This window comes from Phoxinus phoxinus (genome assembly GCF_949152265.1).
Source record: "Phoxinus phoxinus genome assembly, chromosome: 17".
In the NCBI taxonomy this organism is placed as follows: domain Eukaryota; kingdom Metazoa; phylum Chordata; class Actinopteri; order Cypriniformes; family Leuciscidae; genus Phoxinus; species Phoxinus phoxinus.
In genome coordinates, this window is record NC_136892.1 from 6,048,823 (window position 1) to 6,069,687 (window position 20,865).

Genomic DNA, 20,865 nt, shown 5'->3' on the forward strand with positions numbered 1-20,865 from the left:
ATTAGCTGTATATTATTTTGCTCAGAAAGCATGTGTTTATAAATGCAGGTCTAAATGTGGAAGTGCTGATTTTGCTGCTGGTTATCTGTTTTATGCTTACTTTTCTTTTCAGTACATGCTTTGTCTCCCTGGAGTAACTTGAGGAGTGCTCAGGGGCGCAAAATGCGACTGTGGATTTCAGTAATGACTCAAACATAACTATGATGGGACTTTTGTGTTCCCAGCCGCCCTGAGCCTCAACCACCACATTATCACTCCATTCCACCTGCACCATTATGCTGCTTTATGTCTGTTGCATGGACATTTCAGTGGATCGAGCCTTTCCTAATCTCTCCCTGAATAATACAACAATAACCCTTCACATATGACCTCTATTTTTCCAGCAAAATAATAATAATGATGATTTCCCAGCAGATATTTATTTTTAGTTCCTCTTGACACCAACACATTCGTGTCTGCTTTGTCTAACTGCCATCACATTGTATCCTGGAGAAGATGATTAATGATTCATACATGCAACACTTTAGACCAGGCACATGTTTATATTTTGCCAGACTAATAAGGAATTCAGGGCAGAATAGAGAGTTAATTGCTTTTTTTAAGTATGTGATGTAACAGTTAAGTTTTATTAGTATTTAATCCACAAATATTTCTTGTTTTAAATTTCTTGATGGTACAAAGAAATACTGATCTTTCATTAATGAAACAATGAAAATATCCAACAACAATGATCATAATGAAAATTACCATAATCAATGTACTAAATTAAATTATTGATTGTATTATTCCTTGTTGACTTTATTACCGTAATATATATATATATATATATATATAAATTATATATATATATATATATATATATATATATATATATATATAATTTATATATATATATATATATATATATATAATTTATATATATTACGGTAATAAAGTATACATATATGAACCTACATGAATTGATCTGTTTGGTATTAGTATTAGGTAATGTTCTTAATTAATTATTATTATTTTATGTAATTGTTTTACTAGTAGTAATAATATATATTTTTTAATACTGTGAATTGAAAACATACAAAACTGTTCAGCCATGTCAGTTTGGACAGCAACCTTGAGGGATATTTTGCTACTGTATGGATTGGGAGATGACAGTGTTATTTATGTTTTAGAAATAAACATTAAACATAATTTTAACCGCAGACCCTATTTTACGCAAATCCAAAACTATCATTCTAAAAAAACATTAGAATTTCCAGAGGATAATCAAGAATTGGGCTTCCCATAGGCAAAAACGGTATGTCACAAGATAGAAGTATGTCCGAATTCACAGTAAAAAGGCAAAACGTATACCGGATGACCTACTTCTTCCGGTGAGATTCTGAAGTGTGAATATGATGGACACTTTACTATCCCATGAGGCCACGCGAGAGGATTTGAGAAGTGCCTCAACTAACGCTGGTGGTAGTTCATGTGAAAAGGGCAACATGGTGAATATGTCCGGATTACAAATACTACAATCACACTATATTTTAGCAGTTGCAAATTAATTGCTTCAAATTATTATTCAATATAAGTACCTAATCAAGTGTGATTTCGGACGCAGCCTTAGCGTTATGTTTGGCCCACATTAGGCTACTGAAAGCATGTTGGTGTCATTGTGCTAAATACTTTTTGTAAAAAAAAAAAAAAAAAATCTCATTTATTAAAAATAAACATTTCCCTTTCTTAGTGTTTTCAGTTAGATCTCTATCATTGGAGAGAAGACAGACAGACAGACAGTGTAACTTGCATCATGTGCGCTTTATAGGCTATAATTGCCTAACATCCTTCAGTTGCTTTTCAGAGTTACAGTCAGTCACCATTTGCGGATAGCATAGAAATGAATGGAAAGGGCCAACTTCTCTTATAAAACAGGTCATTTTTGTACGAGATCCCAAATATAGATCACTCCAAAAATGAATGTCTAAAAGGAAAAATGTTGAATATTAGATGACAAGCAGTCACTTTTGTGACAAGCTGTTTCCACAACAGAAGCAGTTTTTTCAGCAATGTGAAGTGCATCTCCGGCCCCCATTTACTTTCATTCAAACAGTTCAGCTTCTTATCTTCCCTGTCAGTATCCTCACTTTGTTTTCTTTTAGCTAACCCTGTATCTTTCCCTTGGGAGACAATTTACTCTCACCTCATTTGCTTGCCTACCTGCAGTTATTAGGTTTAGGAATTGTTCATTCTGATTACATTATATTGATAATATTAGGATTACATGCATTAATTGAAAGAATTTGAATGGATCTGACCTGAAAATAACAAGAATACATTTTAAACACTGGTTTAGTTTTAGGCTAATGTTAGGCTACTAACAATACCGTTTTTGTTTATGAAAAAAAAAAAAAGGTTGACAACAAGCAGCGTTGTCATAATTACAGCAGAAATACGGGAAATCTGATATTTGGTGCCCAGAAAGGACAACGGGGGCCCTCGACTCCTCGAGTCAAAAAGGTTGAGAATCGTAATCACTTTTTTGAATGACCACCGTCTGTAATAAACTCACATTTGCCTGTGTGTGTAGTGAGCGCTTCTTCCCATAGAGGACGCACTTCCGTTTACACACACCATGATGTCATCTTCCCCATGACCCGGAAGTTCTGCTGCTATTTCTTGACACGTAGGTAGCGGTGTTGGCGGAGTCTTGGGCGATTAACGGTGTGAGTAAAACTACAGAGTTTACTTCATTACATCTGTATGTTTGAGCTGTGTTACAGTGCATGTGTGAAGGTGTGTGTGTAGGACAGTGTTTGAATAGGGCTGACACAGTGATTGTATGTGCCGTTGCAGTGCTTTAGTTGAGCTGTGCTAACTGAACCCAAACAAAACAAACATTATTAATGCTAAAATCACACTTAATATCTATGACTGTTCTACAAATATGTGAAAAACATAATGAGCGCGGCTTGCTTTTAGTAAACATACAGCATTAGCGCGTCATGCTTTTGATAAACATACAATCTGATCTATATTATGTGGTTTTCATCTGACAAAAAGAAAGGCCGTGTTTTTTTTACATGTATCATTGTAATGGCAAGTTATTTTACATATACCATGGTAATACCATGCTTCTTTGGGCATGTGCTGTGATAATACCGTTGTTTTACTTTGGCAATATCATTGTATTGTGATTGTTATACCATAGTTTTTTCCCATGTTGGACCATAGTATTTTTTTGTCCGTTTTGTAAGTATAATCTTTCAGTACCATGGTATTAAAATCTGATTCTGTCTGTTTACCATAGTACCTTTTTGTGTATGTTGATTCTTTATCCAGATCATTTGTGTTTGATTCATCAATATCATCCATCTGCTCTTGCCAATTAATATAATGTGCATGCTTTACATCTTATTTGTTAAAACATCGTTTATGTGTGTGATTTAAATGACATCCTAAATGTAGTTCTTCAGCTTAACCGAGATCTCCACCCAAATAATCTTCTTGTCTTTGAAACTATTAGATAAAAATCTGATTTAATAATTTTGTCCTGGCTGATTTTTCTGCTTCATGTCTTCCAGGCTGCTTGCAATGGCAGGGTTTGACAACTTCAACACAGACTTTTACCAGTCTAGTTACAGTGTAGATGACCAGAACCAAGCAGGATACGGCTACAGCAACACCGAGGACCCGTACAGCAAGTATGCAAGTCCTGATGTTATTATGATATAGCCCTGTTTATCTAGTCCGTTTTCTTTGTAGAGATCTTTTCCACAATACACATCGTTTCAGAGCTGATTTACAGAAAATCTTGATCTTAAAGTTTCAAGTTTTTTTTACTATCCTCATGCTGCATTTAACAGATTTTAGCTGCTCTATGATCTAGTTTACAGTTTGCTGTGAAGATATAGACAATCCAGCAGTTGAGATTTGCTATTTAGTATACATCTCTTCTAGTAGCTATACTAGTGTATCTGGTTGAAGTTGCATATTCTTATATACTTTATATACTGTAAAGAGCTGTGCGATAATATAGTTAACATTTTACAATAATATATACACTCACAGCAGAAATTTGTAGTTTGCATTGTTTTGAGTTAACTGTATGTGGATAGTTGCATGCACTATATATTTGGGCTGCCCCTGACTAAAGATTTTTCTAGTCGACCTGTAGTCGCTCATTTAAGCCATTAGTCGACTAGTCGAACGTGTATGATGAACGTGTACACATAACACACACAGTTTCTGCCAATCTCGTGCTAATCTTGAGTACCTACAGAGTAGTATTGCAGAGTAGTATATCCTTCATATCTCCGAAGAGTCTTTAGTTAAATCATATTTATAAAAGAGAGATATGCTGTACCGACTCTTTCCGGAACCAGCCGAGCTCCTGGAGGCGTGTCGTGGGCGGAGCCAAAGAGTCACGCTCAGTACATCATCACATTTTCCCTGGATAGCTTTTGATTCACTATACGTTCGTGTTGTTTACATTATACGTTCGTGTTTACATTATATGTAATGGATCTAGATCTGGAAATCCAGTGTCGAACTGGGCCTTGTTTATAAAACATTTATCACCGAAATGCCGGGAACAAACAAACACACTTGCACAACTCCATTGCTGCCCCCGGAAAAACTACATGCATCCACTGTTCCCCTAACGCTGGGTTCTTTGGAAAGCTGAACGAGGTTATCTTTCCCTCACAACCAAAAACTCACTGATTTCGTGGTCTAAAAACAAAATGACAACGCTGCCGGTGGCCTCGGTAACCCGAACGAAGCATGTTGATGGGTGATGCTCTTGCTTGCGTGTGTGTGTGTGTGTTTTCTTCCAGGAAAAGTGCCCATACACGGAGTTCCGCCCTTTATGACGCCATACAGGGCCATACTCTGAAAAAAAAATCTGAAACTTATACGAATCCTGAAGGAGTGTATTTGGCACAGAAATACTCCGTCATACGTCCAGCTCGTTGTTGTTGTTTTTTTACTTTGGTCATGTTTAGCACGAGCATCCAACTCTTTAACAGTGTAAATAAGTCAGAATGCATGAAATAGCATTAGACATCCCCTTTAAATATATACTTGGGGTTAGGGAGTGGCATGGGGAAATGGTTATAATAAGCCATGTCTGAGGACGTTGAATGTTAGGCGAACGTTTGGATTTCCGGTCTGACATAATTTCCACATGCACCTGTCGTGTTTTTTTCTGCAACTAACCGACTATTTAAAATTTGGTCGACTATTAGGGGCAAGCACTACTATATCCAACTTTGAATACATATATAATTGGATGTTAATACAGTTTACATTATTTTGCAACCATAAACAATCCAGCAGTTGAGATTTGCTGTTATATTGCTTTAAGGGAGTTGACTGTATTAAAGGAGAACTCCGGTCAATTTTAACATTTAGCTAAATTTTTAGTAAATTTGGAGTGCTGTCAATACAGAGAACAACGACAAAAATCGGTGTTGCCTACACAGTGTTATCCTATTTTTAAAATTTGCGCCCTGTTGACTTCAATGGGGCAAGTTTTAAACTTAACCAGTTCTTAGTCTTAACATCCTTGATGTGTCATACAAGTGCAGCCATGTTAGATGATTCCTTCAGAGTGAACACGGTGAATCTGACTGCAGTAGATGTGAAAGATATGAATAAAAATGATGTTAATTCAACAAGCGCACATACCTGTATTTAGTTCCTGTTTTCGGTCGAAGTCCAAAGTAGTCGATTGTCGAGTTGAAGCGCATAGGTTTAGTTACCTATGATCACGCGCGTGAACTCGACAATCGACTACTTTGGACTTCGACCGAAAACAGGAACTAAATACAGGTATGTGCGCTTGTTGAATTAACATCATTTTTATTCATATCTTTCACATCTACTGCAGTCAGATTCACCGTGTTCACTCTGAAGGAATCATCTAACATGGCTGCACTTGTATGACGCATCAAGGATGTTAAGACTAAGAACTGGTTAAGTTTAAAACTTGCCCCATTGAAGTCAACAGGGTGCAAATTTTAAAAAGAGGATAACACAGTGTAGGCAACACCGATTTTTGTCGTTGTTCTCTGTATTGACAGCACTCCAAATTTACAAAAAAAAATGAGCTCAATGTTCAAATTGACCGGAGTTCTCCTTTAATGCGGATATATATATATTACACTTGTATATACAACTTTATAGAGTGTTTTGATAAGTTACGTTTTGCAACAAAATAGACAATCACGCATCTGAGATTTGCTATATTTTATGTATTGTTGACAATGTCATGTATCTGTCTGTTGGTAAAGTTTGATGTACTATATATTCGAAATTAAACATCATGAGGCGATAATATACAAAGCTTTAGACTGTAATCACAGCACATCATAATGTGCAAGTTGTTTTTATTTCATAATTGTAGTAAAATAACAAGCACTAATCTTGTCTTAGCCTGTTTATGCACATGCTGAGTGTGAGTGTGTGTCACCTGATTCTGACTTAACATCTCTGTTTGCGTCCGACAGGCCGTATGGCCAGTATGATTACTCGCAGCCGATGGGCTACACGGGTGCTCCGGGGATGGTGCCGCCCCAGCAGCCGTACACGGGCCAGATCTTCCAGCCCACGCCAGCGTTTACACCCGCCTCGCCACAGTCCATGTACAGCAGCGGCTTTGAGGACGAGCCCCCGTTGCTGGAGGGTGAGTGTCGTTGTTCACCTGAAAATGAGAGTATGGTAATAATATTCCAGCCCTCATGTCGATCTAAACTATTTGTGGACCGATGTTGAATGTAATATTTTCATGGCCGATATTTTTGAGAGCAGGGTGGCCTATGGCCGACATATTTATAATTTATATTTATTTTACTCTTATATTAAAGGTAGGGTTGGTAATCCTGTTCAGAAACATTTTTTATTATACTGGGTGAAATGGTCCTTCCATTCTGATAGTAGTCAATACATTATGTGTTCAGAAAAAGGAATGAAACAAATCTGACCTCTGTAGCAGCTGTAGGACAGTAAAAACTCTGATCAATCACTGCCATTCGGTGCGAATGTAAAGAACCAATCAGATGCCTTCATGTCTCGTGCCCGAGCACCACTGCGTGCACAGCAGTGATGCGCGGGTCAATGTATAAACAACCCGCACCCGACCGACGTTTTCAACTAACCCGCCCGCAACTCGGACCGCAAAAAAAAGAAAGAAAATATTGTACCCGACCCGCGTTTTTTAAAGTAGCTAGTAAATGCTCATCGCGTCATGGGCCATAGACGGAGGAACTAGGGGTGCGCATTTTTCAGAATGCTGTATGATATAGCCTATAGTGTTTTGTAATAAAGGCTTGATTTATTCATTTATTTCGTTTCATTTTCTTAACAATTAAGATGCTGCATGTGTTTATCCAGTCTAATCGACGTGTGCGTCTCTCCCCCGACTTTCCCAACAAACCCCCCCCCCCCCCCCCCCCCCGCCCCCCGCCCCCTCTCAGCAAATAGGCTACATAAAACTGACATTACTGAGCTATATGCGTTTAAAAGTAGCCTATTAAAATGGCACAATGGCATTGCTCAGTTCAACGTGTTGGGAAATCGGGCATTTTGTCCCGCGTCAGCTTTTATTCAAAAGTTAATAACGCGCTCAACATTCAAAAGGTAAATAGGATTTCCCACTTTCATCTGCAGACTGCTCATGCATCATCCTCGCGCATTCAGACAATAAAGTGTAGACCTATGTATTTCATAGAACATTGTGTCTAGTAGGCTACTATATAAATTACAAAGGTAAACGACCCGACCGACCGCGACCCGAATATCATTAAAAATATTTTTGGATGACTCGTAACCGCGGGCGCAGGCACCCGCTAATTTTGGATCAACCCGCGCATCACTGGTAGGTACATCCAGCTGACTCCAAATGTGGATGCGCGTTCATGTTTGTGGGGGGGCGTAGCTTTGGACGGAGCACTGACAGGAGGGGGCGGAGCTTAGAAGAGGTGCCACTTTCAAATCTGGCTAGCTCTCCAACATTACCTACTCTAGCTTTAATATATCTGAAATAAATAAAACCAGACTTGTACTTTAGATGGCAACATGATTCTGAAATCCTATTATAGTGTTTTTCACAAATAAAGTAGTTGTTAAAAATGCATGAATAAAAAAGTCAGGCTAAGTAAACACTGCAACTAACAGGACACACTATTCTGGTACGTTTGTGCACACCGGGAATCATATTTGTTCAAATGAAGACTAGTTAACTCTAATTTTACATACACAGTGAAAATGACATGAATATGACATAGTGGGCAACTGGATACAGTGCAGCATAATTTGTAATCAAGGGTTTAAAGTTTGTTGATAGTGCATCTTCAGTAAAGCTGAACTCTTCTGTCCGCATTCAATTCACATGGACTGACAGCTACACACACGTCTGCGAGGCTTGAGAAATGAAATGTCTATTCGATTTTCAACGATTTGTTTAAATTGGGGGTTGGCAGCCTATGGTACGTGGAGGGACTATACGTATATTCGGAGATGTTCAACTAAGTATATTGAGTCCTATTCAACATTCCCCACACACATCAAAATGGCAGTGATGTGGAAACCTACCTGGTCACTTCATGCATTTTCTCTGATCGGGTAGCTGTCCAATCGTGAAAAGACCAGTGGTAAATTATAATAATAATAGTACTCCAGATGAAACTGGACACAATTGCTAACTCTTGATTTTAAGGTGATGTAGTTAGTGTTTTCAAAAGTACAGACTTCGGTACCAAGTTACAAACAAATACATTTGTACCGCGGTACAAATACATTTAGACATTAATTTGTCATTTTATTTTAATTTCTGAATTAATGTGTATGCAAGCGCAAGCATGTTTATGCAGCCCCAGTGTGGGAAGGAGAAATGTGTGTGAGTGTAGCGAAGAAGCTAAATGTATGTTATTTGAACTTATATGTAACTTCACAATTTCACAGTTCACTTTTGGGCCGTTCGCAGAAGGTGTAACAATTTGGTTTAAATGATTTTCTCTTCAATTTTTTTTTTTTATTAAAAATAATTGTTTATTGATAGTCTTTACACAAATTTTAATCTTCATTCTAAAAGCTATGAAAAAAAAAAATAATTTACCGGTACCTCTTCTGGGTCAAAATGGTTCCGAAAAGTTTTGGGTCCATATTTTTTGTTGATGATTGAGGATTTTTTAAAAAAAACTCTGACATTAATATTTTTCTGTAGTACTATGTTATACACGTAGAATTGTTTTCAGGATCAGCGATTCCCTTCTCTTAGTCACACACTGCTGTGATTCCCAGGGGTGAGTTTATTCTTCACAGAGCAATCAATAATGCATTGTCTCTGCGTCCCAAAGCCAGAACTCTGAGCTTTACCAAACAAATAAGTGTCACCTGGGGCTGTGTTTAGCACAACCACATCTGTGTCCCTGCATACTGACGTTAAGTAGACCTTGTGAAAGCCGCTTGCCCCAGTTCTTCAGAGAGATGTGGAGAAGGCCACTTCACTGACGTCTGCTGCTTGCTGTTGTCATCCAGTATCGGAAGTGCATTTATCATGTAATGCCAGTCCTGTCTTCTTATTCTTCTACTCTTCTGCCTTATAAGTGCTGGTCACTGAGGCAAGCATCACTATTAGCATTACTCCATATCATTAGAAAATAAGCGGTGAAGCAGTTTTGTTAAAGTTGTACTTTTGAAAGTTTTGTCTGGCACATTTAAGTCATGTGATGCATGAGGGGAGCATCAAACAATAAATTATATCATAGAGATATGGGTTTATTTAGATTTTTTTTTTGTTTTGTTTTTTTGCATATTTCCAAATAAATACCGGTAGGTTACGATCCACAATTCTCAAATTAAACAAATGAATAGAATGAGAAGTTTTTTTTTTTTTTTTTTAAAGAAAAGAAAATGTGATAAACACAACTCTGTCTATTTCGTTTGTCAATTACCGGATGCATTTGTGGAGATTTCGGGTGTCAAGGTGCCTGTAGTACAGGGGTTCCCAAACTTTTCTCAGCCGGACCTTTGGCATGACATGTTTTCTTGAAGCACCCCCTGAGATTGTAAGTTAATATTTCTATAATTTAACAACACATTCCCCAGTTTGGGAAACCCTGGGCTAGTAGCATGTGGCGAGTTGTGCTGGGCAAACGGTTATTCTTTCAAAAGTGTAAATGTATTTTCCTTTTGCAGAGCTGGGGATCAACTTTGACCACATCTGGCAGAAAACTCTGACTGTGCTGCACCCGCTGAAGGTGGCAGACGGCAGTATAATGAACGAAACAGATCTGGCTGGTCCCATGGTGTTCTGTTTGGCTTTTGGGGCGACGCTACTCTTGGTAACAGACAAATGTTTAATCTTGAATCTTAAGATGAATATTGGATTTTAAGCATTTTTTGTATTCATTTCTTTCTGGTGCTGATAAATCTGACAAGAAGATATTTTGTTACATGAAAGAAGTGCCAACCACATGACCACACGTTTTTCTTCCTCCTCATTTTAGACGGGTAAGATCCAGTTTGGTTACGTGTACGGTATCAGTGCCATCGGGTGCCTGGGCATGTACTGCCTGCTCAACCTCATGAGCATGACGGGCGTTTCGTTCGGGTGTGTCGCTAGTGTGCTCGGGTACTGCCTGCTCCCCATGATCATCCTGTCCAGTTTCGGGGTCCTCTTCTCCTTACAGTAAGTCACGCTCTACAACCTTTTCAGTTAGGCTGCTGTTCTCTAACTTTTTACACTTTGAGATTTCAAGGAATGTCAATATAGAATTATTGTTGTGCTAATTTTTGTTTTTAAGATAAAAGTATATATATTTTTTACATTTTCTAAACATGTCAAAAAATCTAGTATAAATAATGTGTGTGTATTAGGGGTGTAACGGTACGCAAAAATCACGGTTCGGTACATACCTCGGTTTTAAAGTCACGGTTCGGTTCATTTTTGGTACAGTAAGGGAAAGAAATGCAAAACATTAAACTGCTGGTTGTTTACTATAAACTTTTTTTTAACAATTTGTTTACACTTTTTTTAAACACACTTTTTTAATAAAATATAGGCTAATAAATAGAAAATATATAAAATAAAAAAGAATAAGAAATAAAATACTGCTGCAAAGTTCTCCACTAAATAAAATACTCTCAAACCAATATTGGCCATGACGCTAGCTAGCGAGAGGCTGGGCTAAAGCGAGCGTGTCGTGTATGTGGTGATCTTTATTTATGCGATATTTATGTCTGAGCCCGACCCGAGTTAAAATCCTATTTTTTTCTCATACTAATGACACATGTACGTTTGTTTGTGTGGAAAAACACGCTTTTAACAGAAAGGCATTCGGAAATGTCCACAGATGAGTGCATCAGCGCGCACGGAGCTACAAGCGCTCTTAACACAGGCGCGCTTGCACGTGTTTCGTTGTCACAGCAACATAAACAAATTTCCGCACACAGGAAGACAGATGTTATGGTAATATTTTACATGTATTTGAATCACAAAAACGATTAATCAGATTTAATCAGTGCAACGCGGAGACTTCCGACACTTAATATGTTCGTGTGGAAACTCGGAATTGACCAATGTTCCGCACACAAAACAAGCCTAATTTACGTGAAAGATTGCATTCGGTACACATGTGCACCGTACCGAAAGTGCTGTACCGAAACGGTCCGGTACGAATACACGTACCGTTACACCCCTAGTGTGTGTGTATATATATATATATATATATATATATATATATATATATATATATACACACACACATATATATATATATATATATATACACACATATATATATATATATATATATATATATATATATATATATATATATATATATACACATATAGGGCTGGGCGATATGGCCAAAAAAAAATATCACAATATTTTTTTTTATATCAGTCGATATCGATAAATGTCAAATCTTTATTTATTTCAAGTTTAAAGACAGATTTGTACTCCTAAGTGAACGCTGTAGAAACCAGAGCGTTGTGTTTTTAAACTACTCTTTATTGTCAGAACATATCATGACAAACACAAATCCGAGGTAGAACATTCAAACATTTGTCATTTTTCCTTAACAAAATAAATATCTTTATTTCAGTAGTATTAGCTTGAGTTAGGATGCAGATTTAACTACAATTTATGTTCATTAACAAGTAACAGTAACATCTGTTAAAAAAAAGTAACAACATTGTTTTTATTTGGTAATATTCTTTAGTTGTATTTAAATTAACCATTGGTCATCCAGCATCATGCATTTAGATCATAACCGCAGATAAAATGTAACTTTATGGTTTCTATGGCATTTATGAAACACAGTAGCCTAAATACATTATTAAAAACTGTAATTATATTCCATTAGTCCTTTAATACATTGTCTACATTAATAATATTATACAATTCAATATATATACGCACATTTCATGGTGCAGTTAATATTATTAGGCTAACGTTACAGTAACGTTAAATCCGTGGTAAATGATGGGAATGTGTAGACGGAGAAGCTTCTGACTGTATCGTTGCGCACAGTGCTTCTCCTGCTTGTTAGCGCTGTTTCATCTGCCTTTAAACTGGTTTAAATCACTGAGACATTTGTGTTCTTCACTGAATTCAAGCGCTTCTCACTGGATCGTGACCGAGACCGATCAGAGTAAACGCGTCTGCTCTAGTGAACTTGAGCCGAGCGGATAAACGGTCCGTGTGGCCCGCGCGGTTCAAATGAGTTTCGTTCCGCTTTTGGCGCGAAAACATTATCGAACATTTATCGAACTCTTGATATAGTTTTATCAAGAAAAATTATATCGCGATAATTATTGTTATCGTTTTATCGCCCAGCCCTATACACATATGTAAAGAAAAGTCTCTTATGCTCACAAAGTCTGCATTTATTTGATCAATAAGTCAAATTGTAATATTGTGCAATATTACATTTTAAAATTATTGTATTCTAAAATGTTATTTATTCAAAGCTGAAAAGTCTTCCGTGTCACATGATCCTTCAGAAATCATGATTTGCTGCTCAATTATAATTCATGGTTCTTAATATGAATGTTGAAAATATTTTTTGCTTTTTAATGTTTAAATGACAATTTCAGGATTGTTTGTTGAATAGAAACTTCAGAAGAACAGTATTTATTTGAAATGGAAATCTTTTGTAACATTATAAATTTCTTTACCCTCACGTTTGATCAATTTCTTGTGCCCTTGCTGAAGAAAATTGTTATTATTAAATTTAAAATTCACTCCAAACTTAATAGTGTAGGGTAGTGTATCAAGGTTTCTACAAAAAATATTAAGCAGCAAAAACGGTTTTCAATGTGTATAATCAGAAATATTTCTTGGGCACCAAATCATAGAATGATTTCTGAAGGAAGTGACACTGAAGACTGGAGTAATGATGCTGAAAATTCAGCTTTGATCACAGGAATAATTTATATTTTAAAAGATATTCAAATAAAAAACTGTTATTTTAAATTCTAATATTACAGTTATTACTGTATTTTTGATTGAAGATTTTCAGCCTTGGTGAGCATAAGGCTGAAAACCTTATCCTCCTTAAAACCTCCTTTCAAAAACATTATCAAAACATACACTACTGTTCAAATGTATGGAATAGGGCTGCACGATATTGGAAAAAAATTACATTGCGATATTTTTTTTCCCCAACGATATATATTGCGATATTGAGAGCCATAACTCCAGGCTAAAGACAATAATTACCATTCCATGATATTAATAATTTCACTAATAAGCAAGCTTCATTACAAGTGATAAAAAGGTCACCTTAATATTTTATTCCAAAATTAGAACATTTCTGTAAACACAAAAGCAGAACACATTTTTAAATAAAACAGCAGCTTTACACCAACCCCCTGATTGGTTTACAACAATAGAACTTAAAATAAATATATTTTTTATAAAAACAACTTTGGTTCACAATCTTTTAAGACTTTTCTTAGCCAAAGTGCCAAAGTAAAACAGTGTTGGTGTTGGTCATCATAATCATATGAAATAAACAAAATTATATAAAACTTGAATATATTTTGTATTAAATCTTCTAAACAGATTAGAGACATGTTTCTGTAAACAGAAAAGCCGAACACATTTAAACAGCAGCTTTACACCATACAGCCTGTCAGCGTCGCCGCTCCCACCACGCGCATCAGGAGCTGAGGGAGCACCAAAAAAATTGCCTAATGAAAAATCAATAATTCTAATGCCGATATTATTATAGATACAGACATCCCAAGTCTCCCGCATATTGATAGCGGCTCACTGATGCCCGCGAATTAGTTAAAATCTCTGGAATCTAGAGCGAGCGCACCCGCGAGACAGAGACTGTGCTCCAAACCGCGCAGCGCGTGCACGGCAGAGAGGGAGAGAGAGCAAGAGACTGCGCGCGTGCCTCATGAAGCGCGTAATATCTCCCGCTGGTGCTACTACCCTTCACATCGCATGTTCCGGCGATGTGACTATCGCTCACTCGCACATCGCGATGTCGATGTTATAATCGAATATCGTTCAGCCCTAGTATGGAACATTAAGATTTTCTATATAATAAACTTTTAAAAATATCTATCAATTATTAATACCATAATCTATAATAAAATATATTATTGAATATATTTCTTTTTTAGCACTGCCACCTAATAATCAGCCAAATATTAGTCAGTTAGAATAGTCATTTGGTCGCAGAAGATAAACTGGCAAAGTCCTGACAGGCGGTTAACACGGCTGGTCCTTGTGGTAATTATATTGGGCAGGACATCCAAAGTGTGGATCATTTTAAGAGGGTAAAGGGTGATGTGCAAACATTTGGTTCCGACCACCACATTAGTTCCCAAGCAAAATGGAGGAGAGGTTGATCATGTGAATTTGATAAGGTGGCGCGCAACACTATTTATAGGCAACAGTGGGAATGCAATTAATTTGCTCAAAACAACACCGATTTGACCAATCGCATTAAAGTCTGCGTGAATCGGAAGTTGCAAACGACTTTTCTCCAGTGTTGTGACGTATTTCCAAGTGAAAGGGAATACTGAACAGAGGGAAGGGTTTTACTCCAGCGCTCCTCCTCTCCGTCTCTGCTCATAGCAGACTAGCGGTCTGAGGGCAGTGGTTAAACGTTTTCAACCCATACCGTCAAACCTACGTCATCAGAAAGGGAACGCCATTCCAGACCCGAAGTAACTTCTCACATTTTGATTAAAGATTACCACGGCAAACAATTGTTTTCAGTGTATTAACTTGCACGGATGAATTGTTCACCAGAAGACTAGTAATGTGCGCTAACAAAGTAAATGGGGTCAATTTTGATTTCATGCCGACTTTAAGGTTACACTTCAACCCTGGACAGTTATTGTAACGTAGGCTAGACACAAATGAATGTTAATTAAAGACCAAGGCAAGTAAACGTCTCCTATAAATGTTGAAATTAGACTAGCACTTAACCATGAACACAAAAGCCACACCACACAAATGGCTTTTAATTTGGTTTATTTCATTAGCAAACATTAACTAATTAAGTTCTTTCCATTTATCAATTTCTTACTTTCACATTTAAAGATTTCATGAGGTTAACTTATACCCTGTGGTCAGTCTGCACAAATACCAATCAACATGCTCGTTTGCTTTGCGCGGCCCCTTTAAACAAAGTTTAAAAAAAGACTAAGCATTTGATCTACGTCAGAGCGTCCAAATATTTCTACAGTGTTGTCGGCAGGGCAGTCACAGCTTTCGCTGGCGGCGGTGTGAACGCAGTTATGCATCTTATGTATTTTAAGTGTTGTTCTATAAAACCATATGATTACTTGCTTTTGATACTTAATTTGAACCAACTATTATTGCAAAATAATATTTTAAGCCAGTCTCCTTGTATTTACACCAAAAAAAATCTGATTAATCGTCACAATAATCAACCGACTACTAAAATAATTGTTAGTCAGCCCGAGACCTTGCTAACCTGGTGTTTTCCTGTGTCTTTCAGGGGCATGATGGGTATCATTATAACAGCCTCCATCATTGGTTGGTGCAGTTTTTCGGCCTCTAAAATCTTCATCTCTGCTTTGGCCATGGACGGGCAGCAGCTGCTGGTGGCGTATCCCTGCGCCCTGCTGTACGGGGTCTTCGCCCTCATCTCCGTTTTTTGATCTCTCAACCTCTTTTAATGGACTAAAGGACCACCAATACGCAACACCTTTTATTTGAGGACTGCTTTTGATAACACACACACACAAACCGCTCACTGAGTGTGTCCAGTGTTTATCATGCTCTAAGAGAATGTGGCATTCATTTCTTCTGCTTTATTCTTACCCGCCCACCTACACTGAGAAATGTTCTTGCTTACGTCATATGCAGGTTAAAACTTTAAAACAGGTTCTTTTTCTTTCATGCATTCACCGCATTCTATTGTTCTTTGCAAAATACTTTTAACAAAGCCAGAAAATGAAGTGTGTTTATCGAAGAGAAGAATCAATGCAAAGGGCACACGTCTTCTACACAACACTGCTTTTCACTCCAGAACGTTCTTTGCAAAGTGCACTAGCAATTGTTCTTTCTTGGAATAGGTTTCCTTTACATTCCTGAAATGCTGTCGATTTGTTCGGCCTGTGTTCATTCACACACTTGGGTCAGTGAGTGCCATTTCACACTTTTTCCATAATGTACTAGGTAAATTAAACGGAACGATAAAAATAATCACTCTTTTGTGCATCTTTTTCAAGCCGATTTGAAGGAATAGTTTAGCCAAAAATAAAAATGCTTTCATTTACTCGCACACAATATGGTTCCAAACCTGTACGACTTTCTTTCATGAGTCATATAAGGAGAATTTTTGAGGAATTTTACTGGTTGTGCCTATGTTCAATTACCCAGTTCATTGGATTTGGATAGGGGGGGAAAGCATGTAAAATGATGTGTGTTCTCCATTGGAGAAAGTCCTACTTGTTTGAAATGAGTAATTGAAGATGAATGAACCTCCACGAGTTTGTCAGGCTGCTGCAGTTGTTTATTATCTGATTTGCATTTCACCCACTAACAATCTCATGTCTGCAAATTAGTCTTGGTAAACTCTGGCTGAATTTTGTTTCCATTACTGATTTATTTTTTCACACATTTATCTTTTGAAATGCACGAGGGAGAGCCAAGGTTTAGCACCATTTGAAATAGTTCTTAAAGCTTTAATTCAAATTTACAGAACAAATCTTTCTGAATACGTATGGGCTCTTTGTTGATTTTAAGGAGCCACGACCGTCCTCTCAAATGGATGGGTATATTTATATACAATGTAACTTTGTTTTGTATATCCAGAAGAGTACAAATGTTTATATCAATCCTGTCTTGTGGAAAATCCGTGACCAACTGGTAGGGTGTTACACTTGTGCTGTTTCACAGGCTGTTTTAATTAAATAAAAGTACGTCTTTTGTTTGAATTGTCTTTATCTGTTATTCTTTAAAGCAGTGCTTCTCAATCTTTTAACTCCTCATTGTCCATGATATTTGAAAGCCCCATGACCTTTTCAGTTGCTTGTGACGTACTGTATAAGGATTAAGCCACTGCTTTAATAGGTTATTCACCCAGAAATGAAAATTGTCATTATTTACTCATGTCGATCCAAACCCGTAAAACACAAAGATATATGATGAACAGATTGAATTTAGGCTTTTATTCACATAAACATTGATCAGCGAACAAACAGAAGCTCAACTGAACCAGCTTGACGCTTGAGAACAAACCTCTCTCGCTGAAGCTCAAACGTGCTGCGTAACACGAGAATGAATCTCATTGGTTCTCGCAGAAGCTCAAACGTGCTGCGTAACATGAGAATTAACCTCATTGGTTCTCGCTGAAGCTCAAATGTGCTGCGTAACACGAGAATGAATCTCATTGGTTCTCGCTGAAGCTCAAACGTGCTGCGTAACATGAGAATGAACCTCATTGGTTCTCGCAGAAGCTCAAACGTGCTGCGTAACGCGAGAATGAACCTCATTGGTTCTTGCAGAAGCTCAAACGTGCTGCGTAACACGAGAATAAACCTCATTGGTTCTCGCAGAAGCTCAAACGTGCTGCGTAACATGAGAATGAACCTCATTGGTTCTCGCTGAAGCTCAAACGTGCTGCGTAACACGAGAATGAACCTCATTGGTTCTCGCAGATGCTCAAACGTGCTGCGTAACACGAGAATGAACCTCATTGGTTCTTGCAGAAGCTCAAACGTGCTGCGTAACACGAGAATGAACCTCATTGGTTCTCGCTGAAGCTCAAACGTGCTGCATAACATGAGAATGAACCTCATTGGTTCTCGCTGAAGCTCAAATGTGCTGCGTAACACGAGAATGAACCTCATTGGTTCTTGCAGAAGCTCAAACGTGCTGCGTAACACAAGAATGAACCTCATTGGTTCTTGCTGAAGCTCAAACGTGCTGCGTAACACGAGAATGAACCTCATTGGTTCTCGCTGAAGCTCAAACGTGCTGCGTAACACGAGAATGAACCTCATTGGTTCTCGCTGATGCTCAAACGTGCTGCGTAACACGAGAATGAACCTCATTGGTTCTCGCTGAAGCTCAAACGTGCTGCGTTAACGCGAGAATGAACCTCATTGGTTCTCGCAGAAGCTCAAACGAGCTGCGTAACGCGAGAATGAACCTCATTGGTTCTCGCAGAAGCTCAAACGTGCTGCGTAACACAAGAATGAACCTCATTGGTTCTTGCTGAAGCTCAAACGTGCTGCGTAACACAAGAATGAACCTCATTGGTTCTTGCTGAAGCTCAAACGTGCTGCGTAACACGAGAATGAACCTCATTGGTTCTCGCTGAAGCTCAAACGTGCTGCGTAACACGAGAATGAACCTCATTGGTTCTCGCTGATGCTCAAACGTGCTGCGTAACACGAGAATGAACCTCATTGGTTCTCGCTGAAGCTCAAACGTGCTGCGTAACACGAGAGTTAACCTCATTGGTTCTCGCTGAAGCTCAAACGTGCTGCGTAACACGAGAATGAACCTCATTGGTTCTCGCTTAAGCTCAAACGTGCTGCGTAACACGAGAGTTAACCTCATTGGTTCTTGCAGAAGCTCAAACGTCCTGCGTAACACGAGAATGAACCTCATTGGTTCTCGCTGAAGCTCAAACGTGCTGCGTAACACGAGAGTTAACCTCATTGGTTCTCGCTGAAGCTCAAACGTGCTGCGTAACGCGAGAATGAACCTCATTGGTTCTCGCAGAAGCTCAAACGTGCTGCGTAACACGAGAGTTAACCTCATTGGTTCTCGCTGAAGCTCAAACGTGCTGCGTAACACGAGAATGAACCTCATTGGTTCTCGCTGAAGCTCAAACGTGCTGCGTAACACGAGAGTTAACCTCATTGGTTCTCGCTGAAGCTCAAACGTGCTGCGTAACACGAGAATGAACCTCATTGGTTCTCGCTTAAGCTCAAACGTGCTGCGTAACACGAGAATGAACCTCATTGGTTCTCGCTGAAGCTCAAACGTGCTGCGTAACACGAGAGTTAACCTCATTGGTTCTCGCTGAAGCTCAAACGTGCTGCGTAACACGAGAATGAACCTCATTGGTTCTCGCTTAAGCTCAAACGTGCTGCGTAACACGAGAGTTAACCTCATTGGTTCTTGCAGAAGCTCAAACGTCCTGCGTAACACGAGAATGAACCTCATTGGTTCTCGCTGAAGCTCAAACGTGCTGCGTAACACGAGAGTTAACCTCATTGGTTCTCGCTGAAGCTCAAACGTGCTGCGTAACGCGAGAATGAACCTCATTGGTTCTCGCAGAAGCTCAAACGTGCTGCGTAACACGAGAGTTAACCTCATTGGTTCTCGCTGAAGCTCAAACGTGCTGCGTAACACGAGAATGAACCTCATTGGTTCTCGCTGAAGCTCAAACGTGCTGCGTAACACGAGAGTTAACCTCATTGGTTCTCGCTGAAGCTCAAACGTGCTGCGTAACACGAGAATGAACCTCATTGGTTCTCGCTTAAGCTCAAACGTGCTGCGTAACACGAGAATGAACCTCATTGGTTCTCGCTGAAGCTCAAACGTGCTGCGTAACACGAGAGTTAACCTCATTGGTTCTCGCTGAAGCTCAAACGTGCTGCGTAACACGAGAATGAACCTCATTGGTTCTCGCTTAAGCTCAAACGTGCTGCGTAACACGAGAGTTAACCTCATTGGTTCTCGCTGAAGCTCAAACGTGCTGCGTAACGCGAGAATGAACCTCATTGGTTCTCGCAGAAGCTCAAACGAGCTGCGTAACGCGAGAATGAACCTCATTGGTTCTCGCAGAAGCTCAAACGTGCTGCGTAACGCGAGAATGAACCTCATTAGTTCTCACTGAAGCTCAAACGTGCTGCGTAACACGAGAATTAACCTCATTGGTTCTCGCAGAAGCTCAAACAAGCTGCGTAACACGAGAATGAACCTCATTGGTTCTCGCAGAAGCTCAAACGTGCTGCGTAACACGAGAATGAACCTCATTGGTTCATGCTGAAGCTCAAACGAGCTGCGTAACGCGAGAATGAACCTCATTGGTTCTCACTGAAGCTCAAACGTGCTGCGTAACACGAGAATGAACCTCATTGGTTCTCACTGAAGCTCAAACGTGCTGCGTAACACGAGAATGAACCTCATTGGTTCTCGCAGAAGCTCAAACGAGCTGCGTAACGCGAGAATAAACCTCATTGGTTCTCGCAGAAGCTCAAACGAGCTGCGTAACGCGAGAATGAACCTCATTAGTTCTCACTGAAGCTCAAACGTGCTGCGTAACACGAGAATGAACCTCATTGGTTCTCGCAGAAGCTCAAACAAGCTGCGTAACACGAGAATGAACCTCATTGGTTCATGCTGAAGCTCAAACGAGCTGC

At 38.8% G+C, this 20,865-nt stretch overlaps 1 protein-coding gene across 1 annotated transcript; it reads left to right on the plus strand.

Moving 5' to 3' along the window:
• The first annotated feature begins 2,572 nt into the window (after positions 1-2,572).
• Positions 2,573-17,421, plus strand: yipf5 (Yip1 domain family, member 5). The gene is made up of 6 exons (XM_079585531.1): positions 2,573-2,703; positions 3,564-3,683; positions 6,492-6,667; positions 10,180-10,325; positions 10,491-10,672; positions 15,978-17,421. The coding sequence occupies exons 2-6, from the start codon at positions 3,574-3,576 to the stop codon at positions 16,138-16,140; spliced, it is 777 nt and encodes a 258-aa protein (XP_079441657.1). The 5' UTR covers positions 2,573-2,703; positions 3,564-3,573; the 3' UTR covers positions 16,141-17,421.
• Positions 17,422-20,865: the final 3,444 nt, after the last annotated feature.